The sequence below is a fragment of the Sycon ciliatum genome, chromosome 9 (assembly GCF_964019385.1).
Source record: "Sycon ciliatum chromosome 9, ocSycCili1.1, whole genome shotgun sequence".
Taxonomy (NCBI): Eukaryota; Metazoa; Porifera; class Calcarea; order Leucosolenida; family Sycettidae; genus Sycon; species Sycon ciliatum.
This window is the reverse complement of record NC_088651.1, coordinates 243,837-271,373: the sequence shown is the minus strand read 5'-3', so window position 1 is coordinate 271,373 and position 27,537 is coordinate 243,837. Positions and strand designations below refer to the sequence as shown.

General features: G+C 52.8%; 1 protein-coding gene across 1 annotated transcript in view; it reads right to left on the bottom strand.

Moving 5' to 3' along the window:
* The window catches only part of LOC135824522 (NADPH:adrenodoxin oxidoreductase, mitochondrial-like), a 40,868-nt gene that overhangs the window by 5,318 nt on the left and 8,013 nt on the right, over positions 1-27,537 (bottom strand). The window contains exons 4-13 of the mRNA XM_065337260.1: positions 27,471-27,515; positions 26,900-26,968; positions 26,005-26,106; positions 25,458-25,547; positions 24,795-24,891; positions 24,262-24,322; positions 21,996-22,143; positions 21,122-21,172; positions 15,494-15,611; positions 15,037-15,249 (exon numbers count right to left, since the gene is read on the bottom strand). Coding sequence (XP_065193332.1) covers positions 15,037-15,249; positions 15,494-15,611; positions 21,122-21,172; positions 21,996-22,143; positions 24,262-24,322; positions 24,795-24,891; positions 25,458-25,547; positions 26,005-26,106; positions 26,900-26,968; positions 27,471-27,515 — 994 coding nt within the window. The remainder of the gene's footprint in view (positions 1-15,036; positions 15,250-15,493; positions 15,612-21,121; positions 21,173-21,995; positions 22,144-24,261; positions 24,323-24,794; positions 24,892-25,457; positions 25,548-26,004; positions 26,107-26,899; positions 26,969-27,470; positions 27,516-27,537) is intronic.

Here is a 27,537-nt window from a genome sequence, read left to right as displayed (position 1 = left end):
AGCACAGTCACTAGGGGGTCAAGTCAACAGGGTACAGTGAGACAGAGAGCATAGGCCTCTGAGCACTTCACCTGGATAGGGGCAACTAGAAGAAAGTTTTCTGTTTGGGGGCAGGAGACAAGGTCCTAAGGGACTCTCAAGTAGTGTTTTCTAGCATTGGAAGTGTTTGCTTTTCAGCTACTTGTCAGCAATGCAGTTGTAGTCGTAGAGTACTGCAGAGTTTAGACTGCAAGTAGTGGTAGAACAAGGAGATTGAGATTGGAGCAAAAAGAGAGCAGTTTGATTGCCCAACAGCCAGCCTATCTTCCAGCATTGCCAGGACCATTGTTGACGTCACGTAGTGGTAGTGAGAGAGAGGGAGACTGAGACAGGAGCAAGGAGAGAGAGCAGAGTGATTTCCCAACAGCCGGCCTATCCTCCATCACTACCAGGACCATTGGTGACGTCACGTAGTGGTAGTGAGAGAGGGAGATTGAGACTGGAGCAAGGAGCAGGAGCAGAGTGATTGCCCAACAGCCAGCCTATCCTCCATCATCACTGCCAGGACCATTGTTGACGTCACGTAGTGGTAGTGAGAGAGGGAGACTGAGACTGGAGTAAGGAGAGGGAGCAGAGTGATTGCCCAACAGCCAGCCTATCCTCCATCACTACCAGGACCATTGTTGACGTCACGTAGTGGTAGTGAGAGAGGGAGACTGAGACTGGAGTAAGGAGAGGGAGCAGAGTGATTGCCCAACAGCCAGCCTATCCTCCATCACTACCAGGACCATTGTTGACGTCACGTAGTGGTAGTGAGAGAGGGAGACTGAGACTGGAGCAAGGAGAGGGAGCAGAGTGATTGCCCAACAGCCAGCCTATCCTCCATCATCACTGCCACCAGTACTGTTGTGTTACTCGGTGCTAGCCAAGACTACCAGCACTGTACGGTGCTAGCCAAGACTACCAGCACTGGACGAGGGTGACACGCGAGCACGTGCGTGCCCGCACAACCCCAGGGTAGGGGTGCAGAGCTTAGGCTGCCAGTAGTGGTAGTACAGGAAGGTACAGGGAGAGTGACAGAGAGGAGCAAGCAGAGAGCAGAGCGATTGTGCAACAGCCAGCCTATCATCGAGCATCGCCGGGAGAGTAGAGTGATTGTGCAACAGCCAGCCTAGCTGCGAGCATCGCCGCCAGGATCATTGTCGACGTCACTCGGTGGTAGCACTGGACAAGGGTGACACGCAATCGCGCGCTCGCACGCTCTACCCAGCACCAGGGTGCGGGGCAGAGAGATACAGAAACGAGCTGGCAGCCAGATGCTACAGTGGTGTAGTGTTTGACAGCTGTTTACAGGTACAAGAGGCAGCAGAGAGGAGCCCAGTCGTTCAAGACACCCGTGGCGACACGCTCGCACGTGCGCTCGCAGGCTCTGCCCAGCAGTAGGGTACGGGGCACAGAGATACAAAAGCAAGTTCACATTCAGATAGTAAACAGTAGTGTTTTGACAGCCGTGGATTGGTAGAAGGGAGGCAGCAGAGAGCTTGCCAATCGTTCCAGACACCTGCTGCATCGCCATCACACTTCAAGACACCTGTGGTATCGCCGGCACACTTCGACATTTGTGGCATCCGAATCGTTCCAGACACCCGTGGTATCGCCAGGACACACTAGCCATAGCAGGACCACCGAGGCATTGGTGACTGGCGTAAACACTCGTGCAGCGCGGTAAGAAGTACGCATCAATCGTGTGTGTTTCAGCTGGGTATTCACCAGTCACGCGCCGTGTATCTGTAGCGATTGCAAGACCATACTGAGACACAGGCGGCGGCACCTCACACCCAGCCGGTCAGGTGGCCGCGCATGCCGTGTCCATGGTGACACTGGCACGCCAACACGACCCGACAACTGCTCGTGGTACACCATTGTTGTCATGGAGTCCACATTGCCACGGCAACCCAATGCCTGGCTCCGCAATGATAATGCAGCAATTGGCTAGGTTCCAGCGCAGCTCGCGTCTCATACAGGTGGAGAAAGTCGGCCGGTCAAACTCCACTGCCGTGCGGAGCGAGCCAACGCGAGGAAGACCAACGGGGAGGGACCGGCAGTATGTATCCGAGTATGTATCCGCTCAGAGTGTTACAAACGAGCACACCCGAGCAGCACAGACTGCGCTAAGAGACAGTAGACAAGCTGCCTGCTTCCACGCGGATATGGTCGAGCGTGCAGACAATGCTGCTACCGACCATCTTGTTGATCCGTACTGCACGACCGAAGATGGTGACCGCCCTTTGCATGCCACTCATCCAGGCTATCACAGCACACCGTCTACCCAACAGCACCACCAACAGCAGCACTGTGATATCCATGCTCCTCACCCAGCTACGAATCACCACCACCACCAACAACACCACGGTAGTGGTGGTGGTGAGATGGTGGCCATGCGTCAGCGGAGCAGTGGTGGTTCTGCGGCCAATAGCGATCACGACGGTGGTGGTGGTGTTAGCCATGTTGCTACCCCGCGCTATCCTGACGACGGTGATACATTCTCGACTGAAATGCGGCGTGCCCGCGTCACTCCGAACGCACACAGCAACAGCGCACCGCTGGCTAATTCTGCTCCTGATACCAGCCATGTTGCCAACCTATGCCATCCCGACGACGGTGATACATACTCGACTGAGATACGACGCACACGTGTCACTCAGAACGGACACAGCAACAGCACACCGCTGGCCTATTCTGCTGCTGCTGCTGCTGGTGGCAATGTGGCCATCGCGAACGCAGCGCTCTACCAGTTGAGTCACAGCGGCACCTGCAAGCAACGCCAGCACCAGACGAGCAGAGAGACTGCGGCTGAGCAGCCGGCAGACACAAACATCACCACTGCCGCCACCACCACTCCTGCGATTAATTTCACAACAGCTACGCCCAGCTTACAGCAGCAGCAGCTCCGGCAGCAGCAGCAAGCGGACACAGCTCACCATCATCATCATCAGCAGCAGCAGCATCAGACGACGATGATGACCACCACTCCTGCGAACAATTTCACAACAGCTACGCCAACCATACAACAGCAGCAGCAGCTCCAGCACCAGCAGCAGCAAGCGGACACAGCTAATCATCACGATCACCATCAGATGATGATGATGCACTCTACCTCCGGCACGACGGCGGCTGCAGAACCTAGACTACCCGTCGTCGTCGCCGCGGTGACCAGCAGTGATCCAGCCAGGTTAGCGGCCCAGAGCACAACTCCATCACAACTGGCCGCGTATAGCCTGACGGACGATAGCGAACCATCCACCGCCCACACCACAGCAATTCACCTTTACGAGACGTCCGCATTGCAGCAACAGCAACAGCAGCATCACCAGCAGCAACAACAACAACAGCAGCAGCAACAGCGCCTGTACCACGACAACCACAACGGCCGGGCAATTGCCATGACGACATCAGGGTCAGAAGCACATCATTACCATGACGATGGTCATGGCACGGAGAGGACGACGGATAACGACAGCGTCATGCAGGGATTCAAGCGTCTGCACAGCATCATCACCAACCTGCCACCAAAACAACCCAGAGCGGCAGCACCGGTCATGCCAGCAACCGCACCAATATCAGCAACAGCAACAACAATAATGATGCCAGGAGCTACACCTATCCAGCAACATACTTTACCAGCGGCAATGAACGGTTCGATGTCAGCGGCTGCTATGGCAACAGTAGCACCAGCAGACATAGCTACCACAAGCAATTGCTATGACGATGCAGACGCAGCAGCGCCAGCCGTACCAGCTCGGTCACCGCTCCACGGTGGACGTAAGCAGCATTACATCAGCGAAGGCAGTGCAGTGAACCAGCTGCCGATGAACCAGCCGCCGATCGACTCGTGTGTGCTGACGCGTTCTCGATTCCGCTCCAATGCGGCGCGCTATCGTCTCACCAAGCGCCGGAACTTGCAAGAGAGCGGTGGAGCACCACAGCAGCAGCACTTGCAAGAGGAGATCCAGCCAATGCCGCTATCAGCAACACATCAGCAACAACACCAGCAGCAGCAACAACAGCAGCAACAGCAGCAGCAGCGACATCACCAGCAGCAACAGCAGCAGCGACACCACCAGCAGCACCACCAGCAACACCACCAGCACCACCAACACCACCACCAGCAGCAGCAGTGGCAATACACAGTGTCACCATCGGACGACTTCTACCCGAGCAGCCGTCAGTCGTCCAACCCCAATCTAACGCTACCGTCGTGCGAGCTAAACACTCTACCCAATGAAACGCACACGGCCACGCCGTCCTGGGTGGACGGATGCGACGACACCTGGGCTACAGGGCCTCCGCTACTGCACAGCGATACCGCCGCCATGGCAACGCTATCTAGGGGGATGAAGTCATCGCAGTGTCCGCAGGGCTGCAACGATGACGCGACCAGTGACTCGCCGTCGATTGACGGCGAGGACGTGCATCGAAGCCACCACCGACGCCGCGGCCGAGGCGGAGGCTGCCTTAAAGCCCAGTCGCCATGCATCACCACAGTCGGCAGCGGTGGTGCCGGCTGTTTGACGTCGTCATCGGTGGCAATACAACAACACACTCGACACGCACCGACGAGCGGATCACATGACAACCAAAGACGCTTTCCGAGGGCAGTCACACCGCCGCAGTCTGCCAGCATCGGTGGCAGAGCATCGCATGCAGCAGCTTTGTCAAACTTACATTGTGATCGTAACCTTGAAGACAGTGCAGCATCGCAGGTAGCATTGCCAAACTCACATTGTAATCGTATCCTTGAAGGCGGTAGGGCATCGCAGGCATCACTGTCAAACTCGCACTGCAATCACAACCTTGAAGAACACAACTCCATCACCAGTCACCGGCAACATCAAGGTCAAGGACATCCGCAGCTGCCACCGCCACCGCTACCACAAGCTACGGATGGATATCACCAGGCTGCTCAGTCCGTTACCCCAGCAACAGCCGTGCTGAGCACCGTCGCCATGCCTAGCGGCCTCCGCTCCGGGTCCGCGCGAGAATCTCGCTCGCACCGCTCCGTGTCCGCGTGCCCGCTAGCCAGTCGTTGTGCGGACTCCGCTCAGAGCCGCCACACCGCCGCAGCGTGCTACAACGGTGCTGGTACGCATGGTAACGGCAGGAGCAGGAGTGTCAGCGGCACACGGAACTCCGCTCGCAGCATCAACAAAGTCGACCAATGGCTGGAGTCGGTCAGCAGTGGCCATAGCAATAATAGCGCAGCCGTCGCCCAAGGTGTGCCGTGCCTCGCTGCCGGTGGTGGTGGAAATGTCTGTAGTGATGTCATCAGTACAGGTGATTACGTCATGCCCACACCGAATGACATCGTGGATTGTTCAGCAGGGATTACTGGTGGCAAGGCTGGGCAATGCGGAGGTGGTGGAGGTACACAGTACTCTGTCAGTGCTGCACAGCAGATACAGCAATCGGCTCGGCAACGCCATCAACACAAGCAACACTATGACCAGCAGCAGCAGCAGCACCAATACCATCAAGAACACCACCATCAACAACACCAACAGCAGCAGCAGCAACATCACCAACAGCAATACCAACACTACGACCACCATCACCAGCAGCAGCAGCAGCAGCAGCAGCAGGAGCATACTTGTCAACCAAAGACTAGCCAGTCGATGGTGACAAACGCCAGTGAGCACAACCACCACCACTACACAGACGTCAACACATGTGCAATGCACTCCCGCCGTGTCGACATGGATACGCCTGAAGCCATAGCAGTGGACCTGGCTACGCATAACCGCATGATTGCCAGCATCCAAGGTGATTGTAACCCTGATGACCAGTACCCTAGAGAAGGGTGCATGAGTCAGACCACTACACACCGTAACAACACACCGTATGGGCCACATCCTTACAGCCTATCAGGGAACACAACTGCTATGTGCAATAACAACACACCATATCAGCCACACCATGACAGCTTACAAGGAAACACAACGCCAGCACGTAGCAGCGGCGGCAGCAACGGTGGGCGCAAGGCTCGCTCGATGGAACGCACACCGGGACGAGGGCAGCAATGCGCCGCCGCGGAGAGTTCACGCAGCACGTGCCACCATCAGACGGGCAGGCGCTCTCTCAGTTCCGAGCACCACCGCTGCCCGGAACACGTACACAGACACACGGGCGAAGGCAAGGGCAATACCAGCCCCGCCGGCAACAACGGAACAGACAGTCGCGTGCACAGACACCACGACGATACAGATTCAAACATACACACTCGGCAAAACCCAGGTGCTGCCCAAGATTGCAGTGCTGAGGACGGTGGATGCCAATACGGAGAAGGAGTGCGCCAGCAAAAGAGCCAAGAGTGCCACCACCAGCAACAGCAACAACAAGAACAAGGTCACTACGACCAGCACCATCAGCACCAGCAGCAGCAGCAGCAGCAGCAGCAGCAACAGCAACAGCAACAGGAGCAGCAGCAGCAACAAAACAAGCGTGAACTGCATGCTACAACTACTGCAAAGGTAAATTCCAGCATGGGGAATACCCGCAACACAAGCCATTCCCACAACGACACAGCATGCTCAATGGCAGCTGCTTCTGCTGCTGCTGTTGCTCATACTAATTCTGCAATATCCACTCGCCAGCAACGTGTGACAGAACCGCACCGTCCCGGCGCAAAGTACGACAACACAGACGCGTCCATGAGCACACCGAGCAGGCTAGATGCCACGCAGTCCCAGCAGCTGGAACATGGACAACAGCACATAGCCACAACACCTACACGCGTTGAACAGCCGCAGCAACAGCAGCAACAACAACTACAACAGCACCACCACCATTGCAGTCCACATCATCAAGCTCTGATTTCAAAGGCAAAGCACTCGCCGCCACGTCGAACGGCAGTGCCGGAAACCACAAGCCCCAAGACGGGAAGTATCGGCCCCAGGGCAGGAGGTATTGGGTCGATCAGCCCCAGGTCGGGGGCTATGGGCCCCAGGTCGACCGGGTCCAGCATCAAGCCCGTATCACCCACAGGGCATCCGGCAGGCAGGCGGAGAGGGCGCAACAGTCCGGAGAAGAAGCGCACGCGGAGACAGCAGCTCAGCAACGCGGCACGGCAGAACATCCAGCGTCTTCTGCGCGGTCCGCTGGGCGCGAGGGCAGCGGGCGTAGCAGCAGGCAGTGTCCTGTCTCAACGCACCACCAACACCAACTCACCATGCTACTCCAGACTAGGCTGTCCTGGAGGTATGCTAGAGCTTCTGCTGCGCAAGCTAGGTGCAGCTACTCGCACCCCACAGCTGCCGAGCAGCAATGCGACTACACAAGAACGTGATCCTGCTGCCGTGACAGCCCAGGGAGAAGAGCAATCGGCATTGTCGGGGGCAGCGCCGGACTTAGTAGAGGGATTGGGTGTAGGGACTGATGAGGTTTGTGCGCAGTACGGTGATCAGCCGCCGTGTCAGCCAGCGAAGAGTTGCGATGTAACTCACGATGGCAGTGATGGTGGTGGTGGTGGTGGTCGTCATGGTAATGGTGCGAAGCGTGCAGGCATCACCGGTACATCACCACGACAACCAATGCCACCAGCAGCAGCAGCAGCAGAGAATGTCAGCACCATATCTGGCACCAACAAGCCAGCAAGCTACACCCAAGTCCCAAATCAACAGCATGCTGGTACATACACAAGAACATCAACACAGCATCACCAGCAGCAACCCTCGCAAACAGTCACCAATACCAGCAGCAACGCTGCGGACACCAAACAACCATCTAGAGCATCGGCAAACAGAGTCACCGCCACCGGCCCAGCATGCAGCAGCGGTTCTGACACAAACGCTTTGTCTACGTCCGAGATCTCTTCAAACTCGTCTGGCAACAAGGTCAAGGTGCTCATTTCGCCTATCAAGCAGCCGACCGCCGAGGATATCCGGGAGATGCAGAAGGCAATGGAACGGAGAGAGCACACGACAGCTGCACGGACGAACACCGGCGGCACGTCGGACGACGACTACGACTACAACTCGCACAGCGTGAGCAGCTTTGTCGGCATGGTGACTCGCTCGAGACATGCCGTCGGGAATCGCGGCGAAAACCCCGAGCGGCTCCGTGCGACAATGACGGTGACTACTACTACAGCGCGTGCTAACGCAGGCACACAGGAGGGCACTACAACCACCGCCAACGCAGCCACTGGCAGTGGCGGTGCCCAGTCAAGAGGCGTCGGCGACTTTCCCCGCCGCCGTCTGGAGCAGGCGTCCGTCGCCACGGCTACAGTAACAACCGCGCCGGGAGCACACCATGGCACCACAACAACAAGGCGACCAGAAGAGGAGTGTGCGAGAAGGACAGCAGCAGCAACAATGACAGGAAACAATCCGACTTCACGACCCTCACAGGCCGAAGCACAGCAATCTCAACGGCATCCGTCACAACCTACTACGGCCGCCGCTGCGGGTAGTGCAGGTAAAGGCACTGCTGCTGCGACCAAACGGCACGTGTCATTCCACAACATTCCCCCTTCTCCGCCCAGCTGTCCGAGCCTCAACCTGCCGTCTATCGGCCTCCAATCGCCGCAGTACTCCACGACGCAGTACAACGCGCAGCGGGCGCCGAAACCGTCACCACCGCCATGCACAGTCGAGGAGCCGGTGGTGGCCATGCGTAGCGCAGAACGTGTTTGTGAAAACAACAGCAGCACTACGGAGGAGAGCGACATCTCCACCCCTGAGTGGCTGGCTGTGGCAAGAAAAAGCCATCACCATGACGACGACAGCAGCAGTGGAACGGAGAGGGCAGGCAACACACAGGATGTAACACACAAGCTCGCTGAGCTCGTTGAGGCCATCATGGAAGAAGCGCGGCACCGCGAGAAAAAGAACAGGGACATGAAAGCCGACTCAGACATGTACATGGATGTCATGCAGTCGGAGTACGACAAACTCCTGTACCGCTGTGGAGACAAGCCCTGGGCAGCCACGCCGCAAGAGCGATGGCTGTCGTTGGCCGAGCTCCGCTGCCACCAGGCGCTGCACCAGGAGAGGCTGCAAGAAGAGGGCCATGTGCTGGAGCGCATAGCCCGGCATCTGCTAGAGCTCATGCCCGCGGGCGCTGCATGGCCCAGCTACACCCACGCCGCACCCCGTCGCCATCACAACCACCGCGGCCGTCACCATGGTAATGATGGTGGTGGTAGCAGCAGCAGAGGAGATCAGACAGCAGGCAGTCCAGACACTACGACACAAAAGTCACCACCAGCATCAGCACCAGCATCATCAGAGCAGCGCGGTCACCAGCAGCAGCAGCACCAGCCGGTGGACGGAGCAGCAGCAGGACACGGCATGGATGAAGGCTCGGAGGAGCGTTACGACAGCGAAGACGACGATGGAACCGAGGAGCACCAGCAAAACCTTCGGCAGCACCAGCAGCAGCAGCAGCAGCAAGGAGATGAACAGAGTTCGGCCGCTCAGTACCGCCAACAGCATCACGAGTGGATAGCACAGCTGCAAAGCTTAGATCCTGTACTCCCCTACAATAGCTATCCATACATCCAGCACCCACAGCAGTTCACAGATGAGGGCCGCGCAGCCTATTTGCAAGAGTACAAGGACTGGCTGTGGAAAAAGCGACAACATGAAGCGATACTGAGACGTCTCCCTCCACGAGCAGTGCTCCCGTACCAGCAATACCAGCGGGTTTTCGAGGGCAACTGCGACCCGTCCTTCACATTCTACCTACCACCCCTAACAGACAGCATGGACCAGCAGGAACAACAAGAGCAGCAGGGCCGGATAGAGTCTGACCTGTCCGAGGAGGGACAACACCAGCTACAGATGATGGGATTGGCGGACGTCGGTGACTTCTACTCGCGGCACACGAGCGCCGCGCAGCAGCCACACCCAGACCCGCCGTATTCACGGTGCCATGATGGTAGAAACCGCGTGAATCCTTGCTGCTTCTACAACCATCACCAGCAGCAGCAGCAGCAGCAGTCCCTGCAGAGTGAACAAAACCGCTTGTCATCAAACGTCATCAGATGTAGAGGCTTGCTGCGGACACAGGAACAGAAGTCTTCCAGCAGTGACAGTACCATCATACCTCCATCACATGCAGCAGCGCTCCAGCTACCACCGCACTCTGCTTTCAATACCGGTGGATGTACCTCCACAGCTGTATCACACGCAACAGCGCTCCAGGTACCACCACACTCTGCTTTCAATACCGGTGGCCCTGAAGGCGCTCCACACGTGCGTTACGACACCACAAATGTCCGGGATCATGGCACAAACGATCACGCATCCGAACGTCTCGCAACACGCGACCTTGCCAGCTGTAGCCCGGGTCAAAACCAGCTTTGCAGTAGCACAGATGCCACAGATCATACAACACACACAATGAGTTCAGCCGGAATAGCTACTGGATCGGCTCATACATCCATAACAAGCCAACGCCATAGCAACGCAATGGGAGTGTCCAGCAGTGGTCTCCGTGGATTAGACCGTACAACATACACAATGAGTGCAGCCGGGGTAGCTACTGGATCACCGCATACACTGGACACCAGAAGCTCAGCCGAGGTAGCTACCGGATCAGCGCATACACTGGACAAGAGCAGCTCAGCCAGGGTAGCTATTGGATCGGCTGCTATTGCCACCAGGACTGGAAGAAAAGTTGTGCTCCGGAAAACTCAGGAAAACCCATTATTAATACATGCTTCCAGTGGGGACAGTATTGACCTTGCGCACCCTATTCGCCGCCAGCCCAGTCCAGTGGTGACTGCTAACCGCTCAGAGAGCACACCAGTGATAAGTGATCCGCCACAGAGTGCGCTGTCTGCTTCCAATAATGGAATAGCTACTGGATCGGCTCATACACCCATAACAAGCCAACATCATATCAACGCAATGGGAGTGTCCAGCGGTGATCTCGGTGAACCGGAATATACAACGGACACAAGGAGTTCAACCGGGATAGCTACCGGATCAGCGTATACAACGGACAAGGGCAGGTCAGCCGGGATAGCTACTGGATCGGCTCATACACCCATAACACACCGACATCATAGCAACACTATGAATGTGTCCAGCAGTGGTCATGGTGGATCAGACCATGCACTAGACACCAGAAGCTCAGCCGAGGTAGCTACCAGATCAGCGCATACACTGGACAGGAGCAGCTCAGCCGGGGTAACTACCGGATCGGCTGCTATTGCCACCAGGACTGGTAGAAAAGTTGTGCTCCGGAAAACTCAGGAAAACCCATTATTAATACATGCTTCCAGTGGGGACAGTATTGACCTTGCGCACCCTATTCGCCGCCAACCCAGTTCAGTCGTGACTGCTAACCACTCAGAGAGCACACCAGCAATACCAGCAACAAGTGAACCGTCACAGAGTGCGCTCTCTGCTTCCAATAATGGAATAGCTACTGGATCGGCTCATACACCCATAACAAGCCAGCACCATAGCAATACGATGAATGTTTCCAGCAGTGATCACGGTGGACCGAGCCATGCAACGGACAAAATGAGTTCAACCGGGGTAGCTACGGAATTAGCGCATACACTGGACAAGAGCAGCTCAGCCAGGGTAGCTATTGGATCAGCTGCTATCGTCACCAGGACTGGTAGCAAAGTTGTGCTCCGGAAAACTCAGGAAAACCCATTACTAATACATGCTTCCAGTGGGGACAGTATTGACCTTGCACACCCTATTCGCCGCCAGCCCAGTCCAGTGGTGACTGCTAACCGCTCAGAGAGCACACCAGTGACAAGTGATCCGTCACAGAGTGCGCTGTCTGCTTCCAATGGTGGGCCCGCGCCGCTACATAACACCGACGTCATGACACAAAACAACAGCAATGATGAAGGTTCAGCAGCAGAAGCAGTGGCAGAGCCTACCATGCAAGGTGGTTGTCTTCGTCGTCGGCAGAGTCAGGAGTCGACACGACACAGTGCAAACGCTATCGTACCACCACCATGCGGCGACACTTGTAGCACTCCCTGGCAAGCGCAGCGACTGGAGCCCTGTGTAACAACACACCACGTGCACCATCCTGCTGACACGGACACTGGTATCAGCACAACCACCAACAGCACTCCCTGGCAAGCGGAGCAACTGGAGCCATGTGTAACAACAGACCACATGCACCATCCTACTGACATTACTGGTACCAGCAACACCACCATCACTACCATCGCCAGCAGCAGCACCACAACCAACAGCAACAGCAACAGCAACACCACCAGCAGCACCATCACCACCACCAGCAACAGCAACAGCGCTGTACCTACCAGCAAGCCACTCGCCATCGCGTCAAAGCAGGCAGTTGCCGGAACATCGGTCCAGTCGACAGCGGAGAGCACGACCACCACCCAAACCAGCCCTATCACCACCAGCAACGATACACCCCACAACAACAACAACAACAACAACAACACCGCCACCACCAGCGGACCAGAGCAAACCACCAACGCACGTGAACACACAGGACAGCAGCAGCCGCAGTCGCACCACCACAGCTCAGAATCGGCCCGCAAGATCGCTCGGCGTCCATTCCAGGTTACTCCGAAAACCAGTCTCCTGCCGGCTAACACACCGGGCCTACCCCACTGGCGCCGTATACCGCGCTACCGCTACGCCAAGTACCTCGCTAACAATGGCAGCGACGACGCCAGCAGCTGTAGTAGCAGTCACGCTACAGCCACTGGAGAACCCTTCACCACCGTGGCGACCGAACGTGATTGGCCGAATACGGACGGAGACGTCGCAGCGGCAACGGCTGGCTATCCCGCTACGGCAAGCGCCACACAGAACATCAGCGGCAGCAGCAGCAGCAGCAGCAGCAGCAACAACAGCATCAACAGCGGCGGCAGCAACTATACGAATACTCGCAGTACTGGGCACTTTGTGGCAGCGTCCGCACGAGTGTTCAGCGTGCAACTCCACACCACCACCGCCGCCGCCGGTAGTGACCACAGCGTGGTGGACGAGAGCGAGAGAACTCCTAGAACAGGGGCCAGTCACAACACTGCTGCTAACATGGCTGACAGTCACACTCTACCCTGCCCTCCTCCAGAGAGTGAAAGAATTCCTAGAGCTGAGACCCGTCACATGGCTGATACAGCTGCCATGGCTCACAGTCCAACTCTTTCCGAGTTGCTTCCCACAGAGAATACGCAAGCTGCAGCAGCAGCAGCAGCAACAGCGAGGGGACCGTTATCGCAACGCAACCCTGTTGTCACGGCCAATCCTGATTGTCCTGGGTCACACACCATGATTACTAGCACAAGAGCAACAGCAACAGGCTATGGGCCGAATGTCAGGCCGCACACTAACGTCCTCCGTACAGTCGCTAGTACCAAGGAGAATGCGCCGTCGGCTGTAGATAAAGATGATGGTGGTAAGATGATGGGAATCACGCAGTCCTATAGTAGAATGAGCCGCTCAACTAATGTCTAGGCATCGGCGGTAGAAATAGCTTCTCACAGCATCGATCTGTCCGTTGATTGATCGCTCACCCCATCTGTCTGTCTTTGGGTCTCTTTCTCACTCTCTCTCTTTGTCTCTCTCTCTCTCTCTCACACACACACTCTCTCTCTCTCGCTCTCTCTCTCTCTCTCTCTCTCTCTCTCTCTCTCTCTCTCTCTCTCTCTCTCTCTCTCTCTCTCTCTCTCTCTCTCGCTCTCTCTCTCTCTCTCTCTCTCTCTCTCACACACACTCTCTCTCTCTCTCTCTCTCTCTCTCTCTCTCACACACACACTCTCTCTCTCACACAATCTCTCTCTCTCACACACACACACACACTCTCTCACGCACGCACACACACACAGGTGCCCGTATGCACATTTGCTCCCATTTCCACTGTCCTAGTTTGCATTGGGTTGAGAAATTTCAACCCAACAGACAGTGAACCACCCATGGTTCATTATGGTATGGGCATTCAAGGGTTTCTCCCTCTGATTCTTGATTTCTACGAAATACTCAAATTTCCATAGAATTGAACTTCACTAAAAAATCGTCCAGAAACACGGACATCTTGGATACTTTTCTTGATCTTTTTTTTCTTTTGGATTCACCTACTGGTCGCAAGTTCACTTTTTACAAAGTTTGATTTCATGCGTTTTCTATTGAAGTTTTCAAAGTTCGAAATTTCCTATTGAGTTTATTGGTATTCCCTGGTTTTCTTTGAATTTTCCTAGGATTCATTCTGTTTTTGAATTCTGATTTGGCTTCGGACAGCAATCAACAAGCTCTTAGATGAGTGAAAGCCGCTGAACGGTATATTGTTTGTTATAACTGGCACATGTATAGTCAGGCATGGTCAGGGCCTGGCACAAACGAAACTTCCCAAGCTGGTTGTGTTTCTCAACATACAGCCAGTGGTAACGCAGATGTGCAAACTTCACTTGGTTTATTATGACTAGGGCACAGCCTGCATCCAGTGATCACCTGTCTTCAGAGAACAGTGTTCTGAAACTATAGACCCAAGACCACACATCGATACACATTCAGACCTGCATCCAGTGATCACCTGTCTTTAGAGACCAGTGATCTCAGACCATACATGTATATGAACACACATTCAGACCTGTATAGAGAGGCCACCTGTCTATAGGGACCAGTGTTCTCAGATCATACATGTACACCAATACACATTCAGACCTGTATACAAAGAATCAAAGACCACCTGTGTTGAAAGACCAGCTGTCTCTGGCCCATGGGGTAGTCACAGAACACATGTTTGGCGATGGAGATAGACCATACATCAACATTCATTCTGACCTGCTCCATCTCCAGACAGCATGCTGTTTCGTCCTTTGTGGACTCGTCAGCGCAGCACAGACAAAATTAGGCCGAACCTGATAGAAATGAAAAATAAATTTTCCAAAGCCAGACTTACACCAGGCCCGAACGTACCTTGCGAAAGTGCTCAAACTGACAAGTCAGTGAGCTCTGCATAACGCAAACAGCAAAGGCACTACCCCACACGAGAGTGCTTAACTACTACAAGAGCAGGAGAGAATGCTGACCTGCGTACAAGTGACCCTACCTTTCTGCTCCATCATCTTGAGTAGACTATCGGAGGCTGTTGACGTGTTCGGAGCACTCTCATGGTCGGTGCTAGTACCATGTTCACTACTGATGCCGTCCTTCTTCTGATTGATATCATACAGAATGGTATCAGCAGTCTCCAGCGCGTCCTGTAGGGTATCGACTATGGTGCCGCTGGGACCATGCTTGATCCAGCCACTGCAATACACACCTGTGTGTGTGGGGGGGGGGGGGGGGGGGAGCAGCACAACACGATGAGAATAGGTGGTGATTGAGCAAAGACAGAAAAAATGTACGTACACACACAAACATGGGCATGAACATGCAGCAGGAACACACACACACAAACACAAATGCACATACACATACCTATACAAACGCATGCGCATGAGCGCGCACACACACAAACACACACACACACACACACACACACACACACACAGTACCACACTCACCAGGACATTGCGTTCTACCGGAGTTGTTAGGAACTACACCGCTGCGCTCATCAAACTGTAACAGCTCGTCTGACTCGGGATCAAGACCGACACCTCGATAACCGATACTGCGAAACACCTGCGCACACAAGACACACCAAAGAAGCACAGGAATAACCCAATTGCGCATTGCCAAATATGGAAGGCATGAGTAACGCATGCGAGTGCGCTAGGATCAGGGATGCGCTGTTCAACACCCCCCAGACGACCATGCCCAGGTGGCTGTTGGGGTGTTGTGTGAGTACGTTAGGATCAGCAATGCACTGTTCGACACCACACACGACCATGCCCAGGTGGCTGTGTGGGGTGTTCATGGTACAAATCACGTCATTGCGCAATGGGCAGATTCGTTAGTGGATTTCACCATCTACAGCGCAGCTCGATGAAATCCAATCAAGTGAGTCAATGCAACGCCAGGCGCTGTGCATCCCTAGACCTGAGAATACTGGAATGTGAACTGGTACAGGGCGTTGTGCATCCCTAGACCTGGGACAAACACTGGAATGTGAAATGGTGCAGGGCGTTGTGCAGCCCTAGACCTGGGACAAACACTGGGATGTGAAATGGTGCAGGGCGTTGTGCAGCCCTAGACATGGGACAAACACCGGAATGTGAACTGGTACAGGGCGTTGTGCAGCCCTAGACATGGGAAAAACACTGGAATGTGAACTGGTACAGGGCATTGTGCAGCCCTAGACATGGGACAAACAGTGGAATGTGAACTGGTACAGGGCGTTGTGCAGCCCTAGACATGGGACAAACACTGGAATGTGAACTGGTACAGGGCGTTGTGCAGCCCTAGACATGGGGAAAACACTGGAATGTGAACTGGTACAGGGCGTTGTGCAGCCCTAGACATGGGAAAAACACTGGAATGTGAACTGGTACAGGGCGTTGTGCAGCCCTAGACATGGGACAAACACTGGAATGTGAACTGGTACAGGGCGTTGTGCAGCCCTAGACATGGGAAAAACACTGGAATGTGAACTGGTACAGGGCATTGTGCAGCCCTAGACATGGGACAAACAGTGGAATGTGAACTGGTACAGGGCGTTGTGCAGCCCTAGACATGGGACAAACACTGGAATGTGAACTGGTACAGGGCGTTGTGCAGCCCTAGACATGGGAAAAACACTGGAATGTGAACTGGTACAGGGCGTTGTGCAGCCCTAGACATGGGAAAAACACTGGAATGTGAACTGGTACAGGGCGTTGTGCAGCCCTAGACATGGGACAAACACTGGAATGTGAACTGGTACAGGGCGTTGTGCAGCCCTAGACATGGGACAAACACTGGAATGTGAACTGGTACAGGGCGTTGTGCAGCCCTAGACATGGGACAAACACTGGAATGTGAACTGGTACAGGGCGTTGTGCAGCACTAGACATGGGACAAACACTGGAATGTGAACTGGTACAGGGCGTTGTGCAGCCCTAGACTTGGGACAAACACTGGAATGTGAACTGGTGCAGGGCGGCAACTACTTGACTCGCGCAATCCGATTTCATTGAGCAGCGCTGTAGACAAGACTACAGGTTCCCGTGTCACATCACACGGACTGCTTATTGTAGAGCTAGTTGATGATTTTCCTAAGAACACTCCAACTCCACTGCAGCGTTTTCTTTCCACTTGTAAACACCTCCCCATTCCACGAAATTACCCCGATGCTGCCCAATGGGCAAAATAATATTGGCCGTATAGTGAAACCTGTCTAAGACGACCGCTCAAGGGACCTTCAAAACGTGGTCTCTGTGACCAGGTGGTCGCCTTATCCAAGGTTATTCGACTGGAAATAGCATCCCTTGGTCCTGGTTGCAGTGGTCTTCTAGGACAGGTGGTCGCTTTATCCGAGCGGTTGCCTTGACAGGTTTTCCTGTGCTTTTATCTATTTTGTGCAGCTGAGAGCCCTGTTTGTGGAATTGAGGTCTTGGTTGATCCTGGCCATCCTGACCAAACATAACAGATAAACTACAGGGCTAGACTTCACTGACCACACTGGTGATGACCTTCACCGACTGTATGCCTACAAATTTGCGGTGCCTCTAAATTTCGGCCTCCCAGGGCCAGCTGAAACGCATTTGGCCGCCTTAAAATTTCAATCTGTACTGCTACTGCCTGTCTATACTTTCACACTGAACCTTGCAAACTAAATTTCAGCCGCAATCAATTTTCGGCCAAAAATCCCCTGGCCGAAACTAGCTGAATATAAATATGCGCTGAATATTTGTCGACCTACAGTATGTAGCAAGAAGGAGCCACAGGTGTGTGTGATCCCCGGTAACCTAATCGGTAGGGCACTGTCCCGGAAAGACTGGGGTGCTGGGTTAATTTGAATCCCGCTCGTGGATCTTTCTTTTGCAACACCTATGCCAGTTGCTGCCATGACAACTGAGCCCCAGCCTTGGTTTGGACTGAAAACGTGAAGGAGAGCAAATACCTGCACAAGGTTGGAGAGTGCCAGGGGAAGACAGGGAGTGAAAGAACCTTCCTACAAAGTGCTGCTGACTAGAACGTTTCTATTCTTTGCGAAACGAGTACTTGCTCTTTTCAAATTTTCGAGCGAGTGCTCGAGTATTCGATATACTCGTTTCACCCCTACTAGAAACTTAGAAAGCAGTGAGATTGCGACTACAGTAAAACCTGTGTTTGCCTGACCCTGTAGCAAGCGGAACCCTGCATTGACCGGACTAATTTTCATGCACCAAAGTGTTGTGGATCGAAAGTGCACCCCTGGATCAAGCGGAATCCTGTCATATCAGGACAGTTTCCACTGTACCAAGTCCAAGGGTGTTCGGTTAGGCCAGGTTTTACTGTACATACCGGTAGCAACACATTAGTCATGGTATTATAACTTTATACCAGGGAGTAGTAAAATACCGGCATTGTACTACTCCCTGGCATCATCAACCAGGGAGTAGTAAAATACCGGTATTTTACTACTCCCTGGCATCATCAACCATGGAGTACTAAAATACCAGTATTTTACTACTCCCGGCATCAACCAGTGAGTAGTAAAATACCAGTATTTTACTACTCCCAGGCATCAACGAGGGCTTCTCCCTCCCCTGCCGTGAAGGCGGTCTCGGTGTGCTCGACCCGACCCCACTGGGGACGCAGTATTGTTCCTCTCGATCCGTCACCTCGTCGCTCGTTGAGAACATCGTCGCTCAGCGCCCACAGCTTGATAATGTGCTAGCCACCGTCAGCCACATGAAGACCAGGGTACGCAATGAAGCCCGCCGCCGTATTCAGGAGGCTGCTGCGTCGTTCATCAGCGCAGCTCCTGAAAGCCTGCAGCGTACTATCCACCTGGCCCGCGAATCTGGAGCATCCAGCTGGCTAACCTGCCCTCCACTGAAGGCTCACGAGTTCTCACTGTCCAAGAGTGAGTTCAGGGATGGTCTAGCTCAGCGGTATGAATGGCAGCCCAGCCGCCTACCATCAGCGTGTGTGTGTGTGTGTGTGTGTGTGTGCGTGCGTGCGTGCGTGCGTGCGCGCGTGCGTGTGTGTGGTGAGCCATTCGATGTGACCCACGCTCTTTCCTGCAGCACTGGCGGCTACCCAACAATCCGTCACAACGAGCTTCGTGACGTGACAGCGAATCTGCTCAAGAGAGTTGCCACGAATGTGGCAGTCGAGCCTCGACTCCAGCCGCTAACTGGAGAGGGGCTGCAGTACTGAACTGCAATCACTGACAACCAAGCCCGATTGGATGTGGCGGCTTTGTGGCGCATTTCAAGATGCTGTCTACCTCCGCTACTGTTTTTGCCCTTCCGAGATCCAGCATTGCTTGTTTGCGGGGCGCACGGCGAATTCGTCCCCTGCTAGCCATGGACACCTCTGTCGTGAGCGTGGTGGCTGAAGCGGCTATCCGGTCTTGAGGCAGTTGTGTGTTCGGTGTCGAATGCCGGTTTATAGTAGTACTTTTTTTTTTACTTCAAAAGCACGTAATCACCAGGATTTGGAATTACAATCGTTGTTGTTAAAATATGTTTCCTTGTTTATTGTTGCTTTGGATTTCTTTTCTACTGTGCTTTGCTGTGCACCTATTCCACTTTCGACGCTTCGTGTTCTTACCATTATTATTCGCCATGGTGACCCCCGTACGTCCGTGTAACTGACAGGGCAGGGTTGGGCCTTTTTTCTCTTTCTTTTACAAAAGAAATCAGCCAGGGAGTGACTGTGATGGTCGTGTTTTTCCGAGCTCTGGTCTTATGCAACTAGTGGAGCTGATTTTGCCCGATCGTGACACCAGGACACGCAACTGACACACCAGCCATGTAGGGTGGCCCATGTTGCCGGTGCAACGGCAACGGCACCTGCATGGGACGTGCGTGTGTGAAGGTGAAACGCAAATGTTCTAACTGTGTGCCTGCGAAGACCAGCCGGTGTCAGAACCGCCCCGTTTCCGACCATGGCAAGTCCCGACGACCACCAGCAGTGAGGCCGCCGCGGCTAGGGTAGATAGCATAGGTTGTGAAAGCGCAGCTGTATCCAATACCTCCAGCGATACGTCTTCTTCTCTTTCTTCTTGTAGTTCAATTGTATTATCTGCCCGCGCTGCTGGCTGTACACAAACATCTTTTCAATGTTCACAAATTTCTAGCCCTGTCGCCGAAATTTCGAACAACAGTGCACGCACCGTAGCAAACAGAGATGTTGGAAACACGCCAGAGTCACCCGGCTGCCCTGCAACCATACAAACACGTACACCCACACAATGCCAGGCATTGCTCCGCACCTCGAGCAGCTGGAGTCCACCATCTCCGAGCCGTTCATTCCGGCTCCTCTTGGTCGCCCTGAGCCCGGAGAAACGGAACGCCAAGTTCTCGCGCTCCCATGCCGCTACGGAGGCAGGCATGGGGATTGTCTCCCCAATATCCCTAGTGAACCAGTTTCCTTCCTCCTTAACCATCACCGAGAGCTTGGTTCAGCGCATTCAGTTGAGCCAGCATGTGCTGCCACAGGGGGAGGCGGACAACACCAGGGCAGCCAAAGCTAAAGCCAGGGTAGATGCCAGGAAGACGGAGCAGCGTCATGCCAAGGAGTTGTACGATGGCATGGATGGAGACCTGCAGAGGTCCATGGATCTTGCGGCTGAAAAGGGTGTGTCTAACTGGCTCACCTGTCGGCCACTCAAGCATCATGGGTTCTTGCTACACAAGGGCGCGTTTCGAGATGCTGTCTGCCTCCGCTACGGTTGGTCTACGCGCCACCTCCCACAGAGCTGTGCTTAACTGTCCCGCACGCTCTGTCTTGCCCAGTAGGTGGCTATCCATCTCTGCGGCACAACGAGCTGCGAGACCTGACGGCTACCATGCGCACATCAGCAGCTCATGATATCAGCATTAAGCCACGCCTCTAGCCGTGAGGATGGTGCCAGAGCATGTACGCAGTGAACTGTCTTTGTTTGCAATATGCCGCTTACTCTGCCCGCAAAAGAGTCTTGGTCGTTCAATACAAAAATCAACCAGAGAGTAGTAAAATACCAGTATTTTACTACTCTCTGGCATCAACCAGGGAGTAGTAAAATACCGGTCTTTTACTACTCCCTGGTTGGTGCTGCATGAGAATCACCACTACCGTACCAGTCCACAATTCAGTGTTTCAAATTCTCCCGTGGCAACCGCCTTGCCATCCTGAATGCAAAAACATGTGTGTGAACACGTAAACGCACATGCGCGCATGCACGCGCGCACACACACAAACACAAGCACACACACACACACACACACACACACACACACACACACAAACACAGAAAGGTTGAATGCATACACGTCATGAATTTTCGATGGCTTGTTGCACTACTCTATGTAATCGCTGTACTACTGCATAGTGGAGCATGCTTTAAACCGTACTCGCTCTACTACAGTTCTGCTCAATAAAATCCAGTCGCGTCACTCAAGTTTGCACCTTGTATCATTTCGCAGCCCAGTGTTTGCAGGTCTAGGGTTGTGCAACGCCCGGCGTGTACTTGAGTGACGTGACTGGTTTTCATTGAGCAGCACAGACCTGGACTTTTTGTGTAGAAATGGGCTATTATTGGAGACCTGAGCTTTTACTAATTTAAAGAAAATATGGTGCTCTAAGTTGGTTGCTTCCACGTGCACATGCTTCCTGCCGAACTTGACACTTGAAGGACTCACGCCTGCCATCCGCAACACACGCGGAGCCTGTCGTAGAACTCTCCACTCGGTGAACCTGCAAGACAGCACCACTCCCTGCTCAATACGGTATATACTGTACTATCATGGACATTGAAATCCGCTGGAAGGACCGGGGCCAGCGCCCTTACTGCTTTTAGTGCGTACATGCACTATGTCATGTATCTGTAGACACTGTAAACATGGACCAGATGTGCCCACGGTTGTAAGGCCAGCACCCCGTAGCTGCTTGACTTCTCAACGGATTTCAATGTGCGCTACAGTACTTAGAATATAATGCTGTGTCGCAGCTCACCTGAATCCTATTAACTTCAAGCTTTACTCCAGATGCTTTGGCTCCATCAACATCAGCAACCACCTCCACAGGAGATCGACAGAAGAGCATTTCAAATTCTTTCGCTGCTTGATTTCGGCGCTGTTGCTCAGATTCAGATGGTGCAATCCTGGACAGACACACCAATGGACAAGATGAGCAACATGATGGTTGGCATGTGCTTGTGTGGGTGTGGGTGTGGGTGTTTGTGTGTGTTGGCCAGCTAGTTCGGTTGGTGGTAGGGCTGCAAGGAATATTCGATTGATATTCGATTGATATTCGTTTGGAACCCGATAGAAGGAATATTTTCCCCTTTAGAATATTCGTTCGTTTTGACACGTGCGCAAACTCTGCTCGTGTCGATCTATTGTAGTAATTCTTGAACAGATGGAGTGATATGTACATGTGTTATGTGTTGAGAAAGGGGACTATGACTCACAAGAGTAGTGGACATGACTCCACTAGACATCTACTTGGTCTAGAACAACCTGGGACTAGCCAAACACTTTCTAAGGTTCTTTTGGTATCGAATATTCGATTCATTTACAAAAAATTCAATTTCGGTCCTATTTAAATGATCTGTTTCATCCTTAAGCGGGATTCACAGAATCTTTTTTGCGATGCGACACGCGATGCGACAGGCGCGAAACCGGGAAAACCCCAAATCGCAGCCATGTCGCACCCCACGCAACTGCCGCAACTGGGCCATCGCATGCGATGCGATGCGATAAGCGATTTGGCGTACGATTTTGACCTTTTCTACAGCAAAGTTGTACAAAGGTTCAAGAGTTGCCTATAAATTTGTACAAGTTGTATCAAACCGCGCGAATATCATGGTGACGTAGCCAAATCAGCAAGATGTTGTCGCATCACTGACTGACTTCTTCTGTGAATGGTATTTCGCGAGTTCGCATCGCACGCGGCCGTCGCAGATCGCGTCGCATCGCGTGTCGCATCGCAAAAAAAGCTTCCGTGAATCCCGCTTTAGAAGTAATTGAGCATTCTGAGAGAATATTCGTTACCCGTTCGTTACGGATGAGTATTCGTTCGTTTGTGAAATAGAATATTCGTTGCAGCCCTAGTTGGTGGGTACACTTATGCCTGATTGTGTCGGGTCTGTTGCCAACGAGCTCGACTGCTTGAAGGTGTAATGTTGTACCTGCCACCTTTGTTGGTTCCAGGGTTCATATACTTTCTATTTGAAGTATCAATGGTCCTAGTGAAGCTTTTATCAGATCCACTCTGATTTAGCCACCCACACTAGTAGCAAGGATTACCTTCACTGGGGGCAGGGGTAACTGCAGTTGGATCCCGGGACGGATACCCTGATGCCGTCAATCCTTTTTTTCTGCACCTTGTCCTCACCCACTTACTGAGGTGTGGTGAGCCCATAAGGGGGATCATTTTCAAGTCCACCCAGAGTTTTTGGGTATTTCAGGGGGTATCGGCCGTTGAGCGGTTCAACAGCCGAGTCATCTTTCCAAGATTCCTTTTGAGTCTCTCTCCCCTCTCCCGGGGAGACCCACGTGACCAGTTTTGGAAGTGAGCAACAAGTACAAGAGCAAGTGTGTGTGTGTGTGTGTGTTTGTGTGCGCGAGCGTGTGTGTGCGTGCGTGTGTGCACGTGCATGCATGTGTGCATGTGTGTGTCCACTTGTGCATATATATGTACGTGTACGTGCATGCCCACATGTGTGTATATTGATCTAAACACCATCTCCTGGCACGTCCAAAGATGACAGCCAGGTGAAATCCGACAACGTGTGAATCAATGTTGTGCCCTGCCCCTGTTCATATCCCATACAGTGTTCACAGGTTGTAGGGCTCAATAGGGCTTGAAAGTGATGACGTCAGAAGTCAAAATCTAACGACAAATGACGACCTTTGGATACACTTGGGTCCAGTATTTGTATGGGCCCATACACGTTTGGGTGGTTTTCCTTCGCAGCATAGTGACACATCCACCGGTAGGTGTGAGTCCAGGACCGGGAGGGCTTTGTAGTCCAATCACTACCGGTGGATGTGTCACTATGCTGCGAAGGAAAACCACCCAAACGTGTATGGACCCATACAAAAACTGGACTCAAGTGGATCCAAAGGTCGTTATTTTGTTGTCAGATTTTTGACTTATGACGTCATCACTTTCAAGCCCCATAGACAGCCGTGCCGGCATGACATTGACTTGCTTGATCGGAATACATTGAACACCACTGTACTAACAAACAGATTTTCAGGCTGAGTGTCCTTACATGGCCGTGTCGTGCAGTAACTTTGTAAGGCGTTTGCGAGGACGTTCCAGCTTGGCCATTTCTGCAAGAACAAACACGACACATAGAGAGCGCTGTTAGAAACACTACACCAGGCATTGTGCATGCCACAGCGTGCGCTGCCAAACGCTGACAATCAGTCTACGTGAGACCCAGTAACGTTATGTGCTAATAGCTCACGTCACTCTAGCACCAGGGAGGTGGAGCATACATGGAGAGGACAAAGCCATTTCTGGAAGAATAACACACAGACAGCGATGTTAGAAACACTACAGTCATCATGATAGGTATCCATTTACCTCTGGAGAATCCGTAAATAAACAATACAATACAATACAATACATTGTGCAGTATAGAGTGAGATGTTACCACCCTGCTGATGGCCAACCCCGAACATTTGGTGGAATATAAATTGATTTGGTTCTCAATAAAGAGACCGCTATTGTGGCTGAGGAGTGAAGTTCCATACATGTCATGATGTGCAAGTGGCTGTGTTGGAGTTTGGGAAACGGTACCTTGCTCGGTGAGATGCTCAAAGTCCGCCGTTGAGAAGCGAGGTCGACAGTCCGCTAGGCGTATCAGCTCTCTGCATTCCTTGATGGTGAACGCAGCCTGAAATGCAGGTCACGAGGCACAAGTCGGTAAAAACACAGTTCAAAATACACAACCTCTACCTGCTGTGAATCCACTGCTCACACAATGCTCAATGTCCAAGAGGGCAGAGCTTCGTTATTCGGAGTCGCAGCACTAAAGATTTGCTCCACTTTATTTGTATGTAAATAGGGACGATGCATCCTGCAGCTTCATAACTCAAAGAGACGTGGTGAGCACACATGCTCTTTCCCTGGACACTGCAAAGTCACAATTCAGTTCACCGTGTCATTTTCGACGTTTCCGCAAATTGCCATCATCAGGATGCAATATGACGCGGAAGTCTGCCAAAAAAATTCATGGTTCGCGTGAGACTCGGCTAGCGGCCGAGTTTCCGGCATCCGTAGGAACGCCACCACCTTGCAAGGATCTGGCCAAGTCTGCCAAGGAGCAGTTATACACAAAATTTGAATTTATTTGTAAGGTGTCGAAAGTGATACTGTGAACTGAGTTGTGACTTTGCAGTGCCCGGGGAGAGAGCATGTGCGCTCACCATTCCTTATTTGTAGCCATGAAAACAGTCGTACCTGTAGTGGACCGCGGCGTCCGACCAGGTAGACCTTCTTTACGTTGCTCTTCCTGAGCTGTTCCAATGCGTGCTCCGATATGTCTGTTTTCTATACACCACACAGACAAACATACATGTGTGTGTGTGGTTGCGTGCGCACACATGTACACACACACACACACACGCACGCGCGCGCATGCGCACACACAGCAGGAGAAGCGTGCATATCACTGATTGAGACAATACTGTTCCATTGGGGTGGCTTTCAGAACAGACAAGGATATACTATACATGAAGTAAGCCTCTGTGCATGCACAAACCGTGCTCAGATGTACGCAGTCAACAAACTGAGCAGAATATCATGCGCACACACACACGGGGGCGGGCGCCCGCGTGCCCCCCCCCCCCCACACACACATACACACACTAACACACGTACACACGTACGCACACACACACACACACACACACACACACACACACATACTCATACACACACACTCACACACACACACACTCACACACACACACACACACGCACGCACAATCTACACATGCAGCAGTACCTCAAGAAAAGAGATAGGCGATAGAAGCATCATTGCCACATCCATGGCCACATTCCCTAATCCAAATATAACCGCTGTCTCTGAGCTCAAATCGATTGACAGCTGCAAGCAAACAAACAAACAATAAGCAGATATGACAAGTCTGAAGAAGGGCTGAGGCTTTTTGCAGCTTCATCTCTGAAATAAGGAAATAAGGAATTCATTGTTCGTATTACCTGATGATGGCCAAGTGCCGAAACGTTGTGAAATAACGGATCTGGTTCGGATGTGCAGCGCTATGGGAATGGGTGTGCCCACCCGAATTCCTCATTTAAGAGACGACAAACTCCTTCAAAACTGACGAATTTTAGACATGAGAAAGCAAATGAGGACATGGTCTGAGTGCAGTTCAGTCAAGGAAAGACGGGAGAAAGAGAGAGAAAGGCTCAGGCCAAAGTACTGGGTCCCGTGGAAACACAAACAAACATAAAACAGTATTGATAGAAAGTTATTAAACACAACCAATCCACAACCAACGGACACTGATTCGTTTTCTCCAGAACTCATCAGTGACTACTTCTGGCTGAGGACATGAGAGAATGAACTACACTCATACCTCTTTTATCCGAGCGGTCTGGGACCTTGCACTGCCCGTAACTTTGAAATGTCCGCAATTCCGAATCACATACATTGGTGGGGAAAGGCCATAGATATATTATAGATATGGCATATGACGTCACTATTTCCACAAAAAGTGACAAAAGAGTGGTAATATTTCCACTGAAACTCGTCGAAAGGGTGCCCGGTACACCGAAGCGCCCGTAACGTCTGGCACTTCAGTAGCTGATATGAGAGAATGAACTAAACAAAAAAGTCTGCACAGAGAAAACATACCCAGTATATACCCAGCACATACCTCTCTGTGTTCCGGCAAACCGTTGTACCAGCCGACAAAGTCGCGCGCGGACACAACGCCAGCCAGGTCCTGTGAACGCAGAATAACAAACAGTGGAACACTTGAGAAGATGTACCCGCATGGGCAGTGGGAAAGTGTACTTACTATCCAAGGTACTTGGAAAGTGTACTTACTATCCAAGGCACGTCTTACCCCACCAATACTTCAGTATGAATCACTACACCCATGGTGCTCCGGACAATGTCCGCACTATATGTAAGCAAGAATACGCCTCAACAGAGCACAGTAAAACTAAGAGTACCTAACTTCAAGAGTGTGCAACTCCTGATCTCCGAGCTATGCGTGCCATGCGCGGCGCACTGCCTGCATTACGTAGTGAAAATTAATCGCAATCCAGCTGCATGGATTTGAGTTTTCCTACTCATTCGTTTGAGGAAAAGGTGCACACTACTACACGATTGCACTCCCCGGTTTCAAGTGCTTTCAAGAACGAACATGACATGCCCCCCCCCCCCCCACACAGACACAGACACACGCAAGTACCCTTACCTGGAAAGAGGAAAGCACTCACCTCGCCAGGGACGCCAAGTTTCCGATCTTCACTAGCTCCGTATGCCTGTAAACCATATCGCAATAGA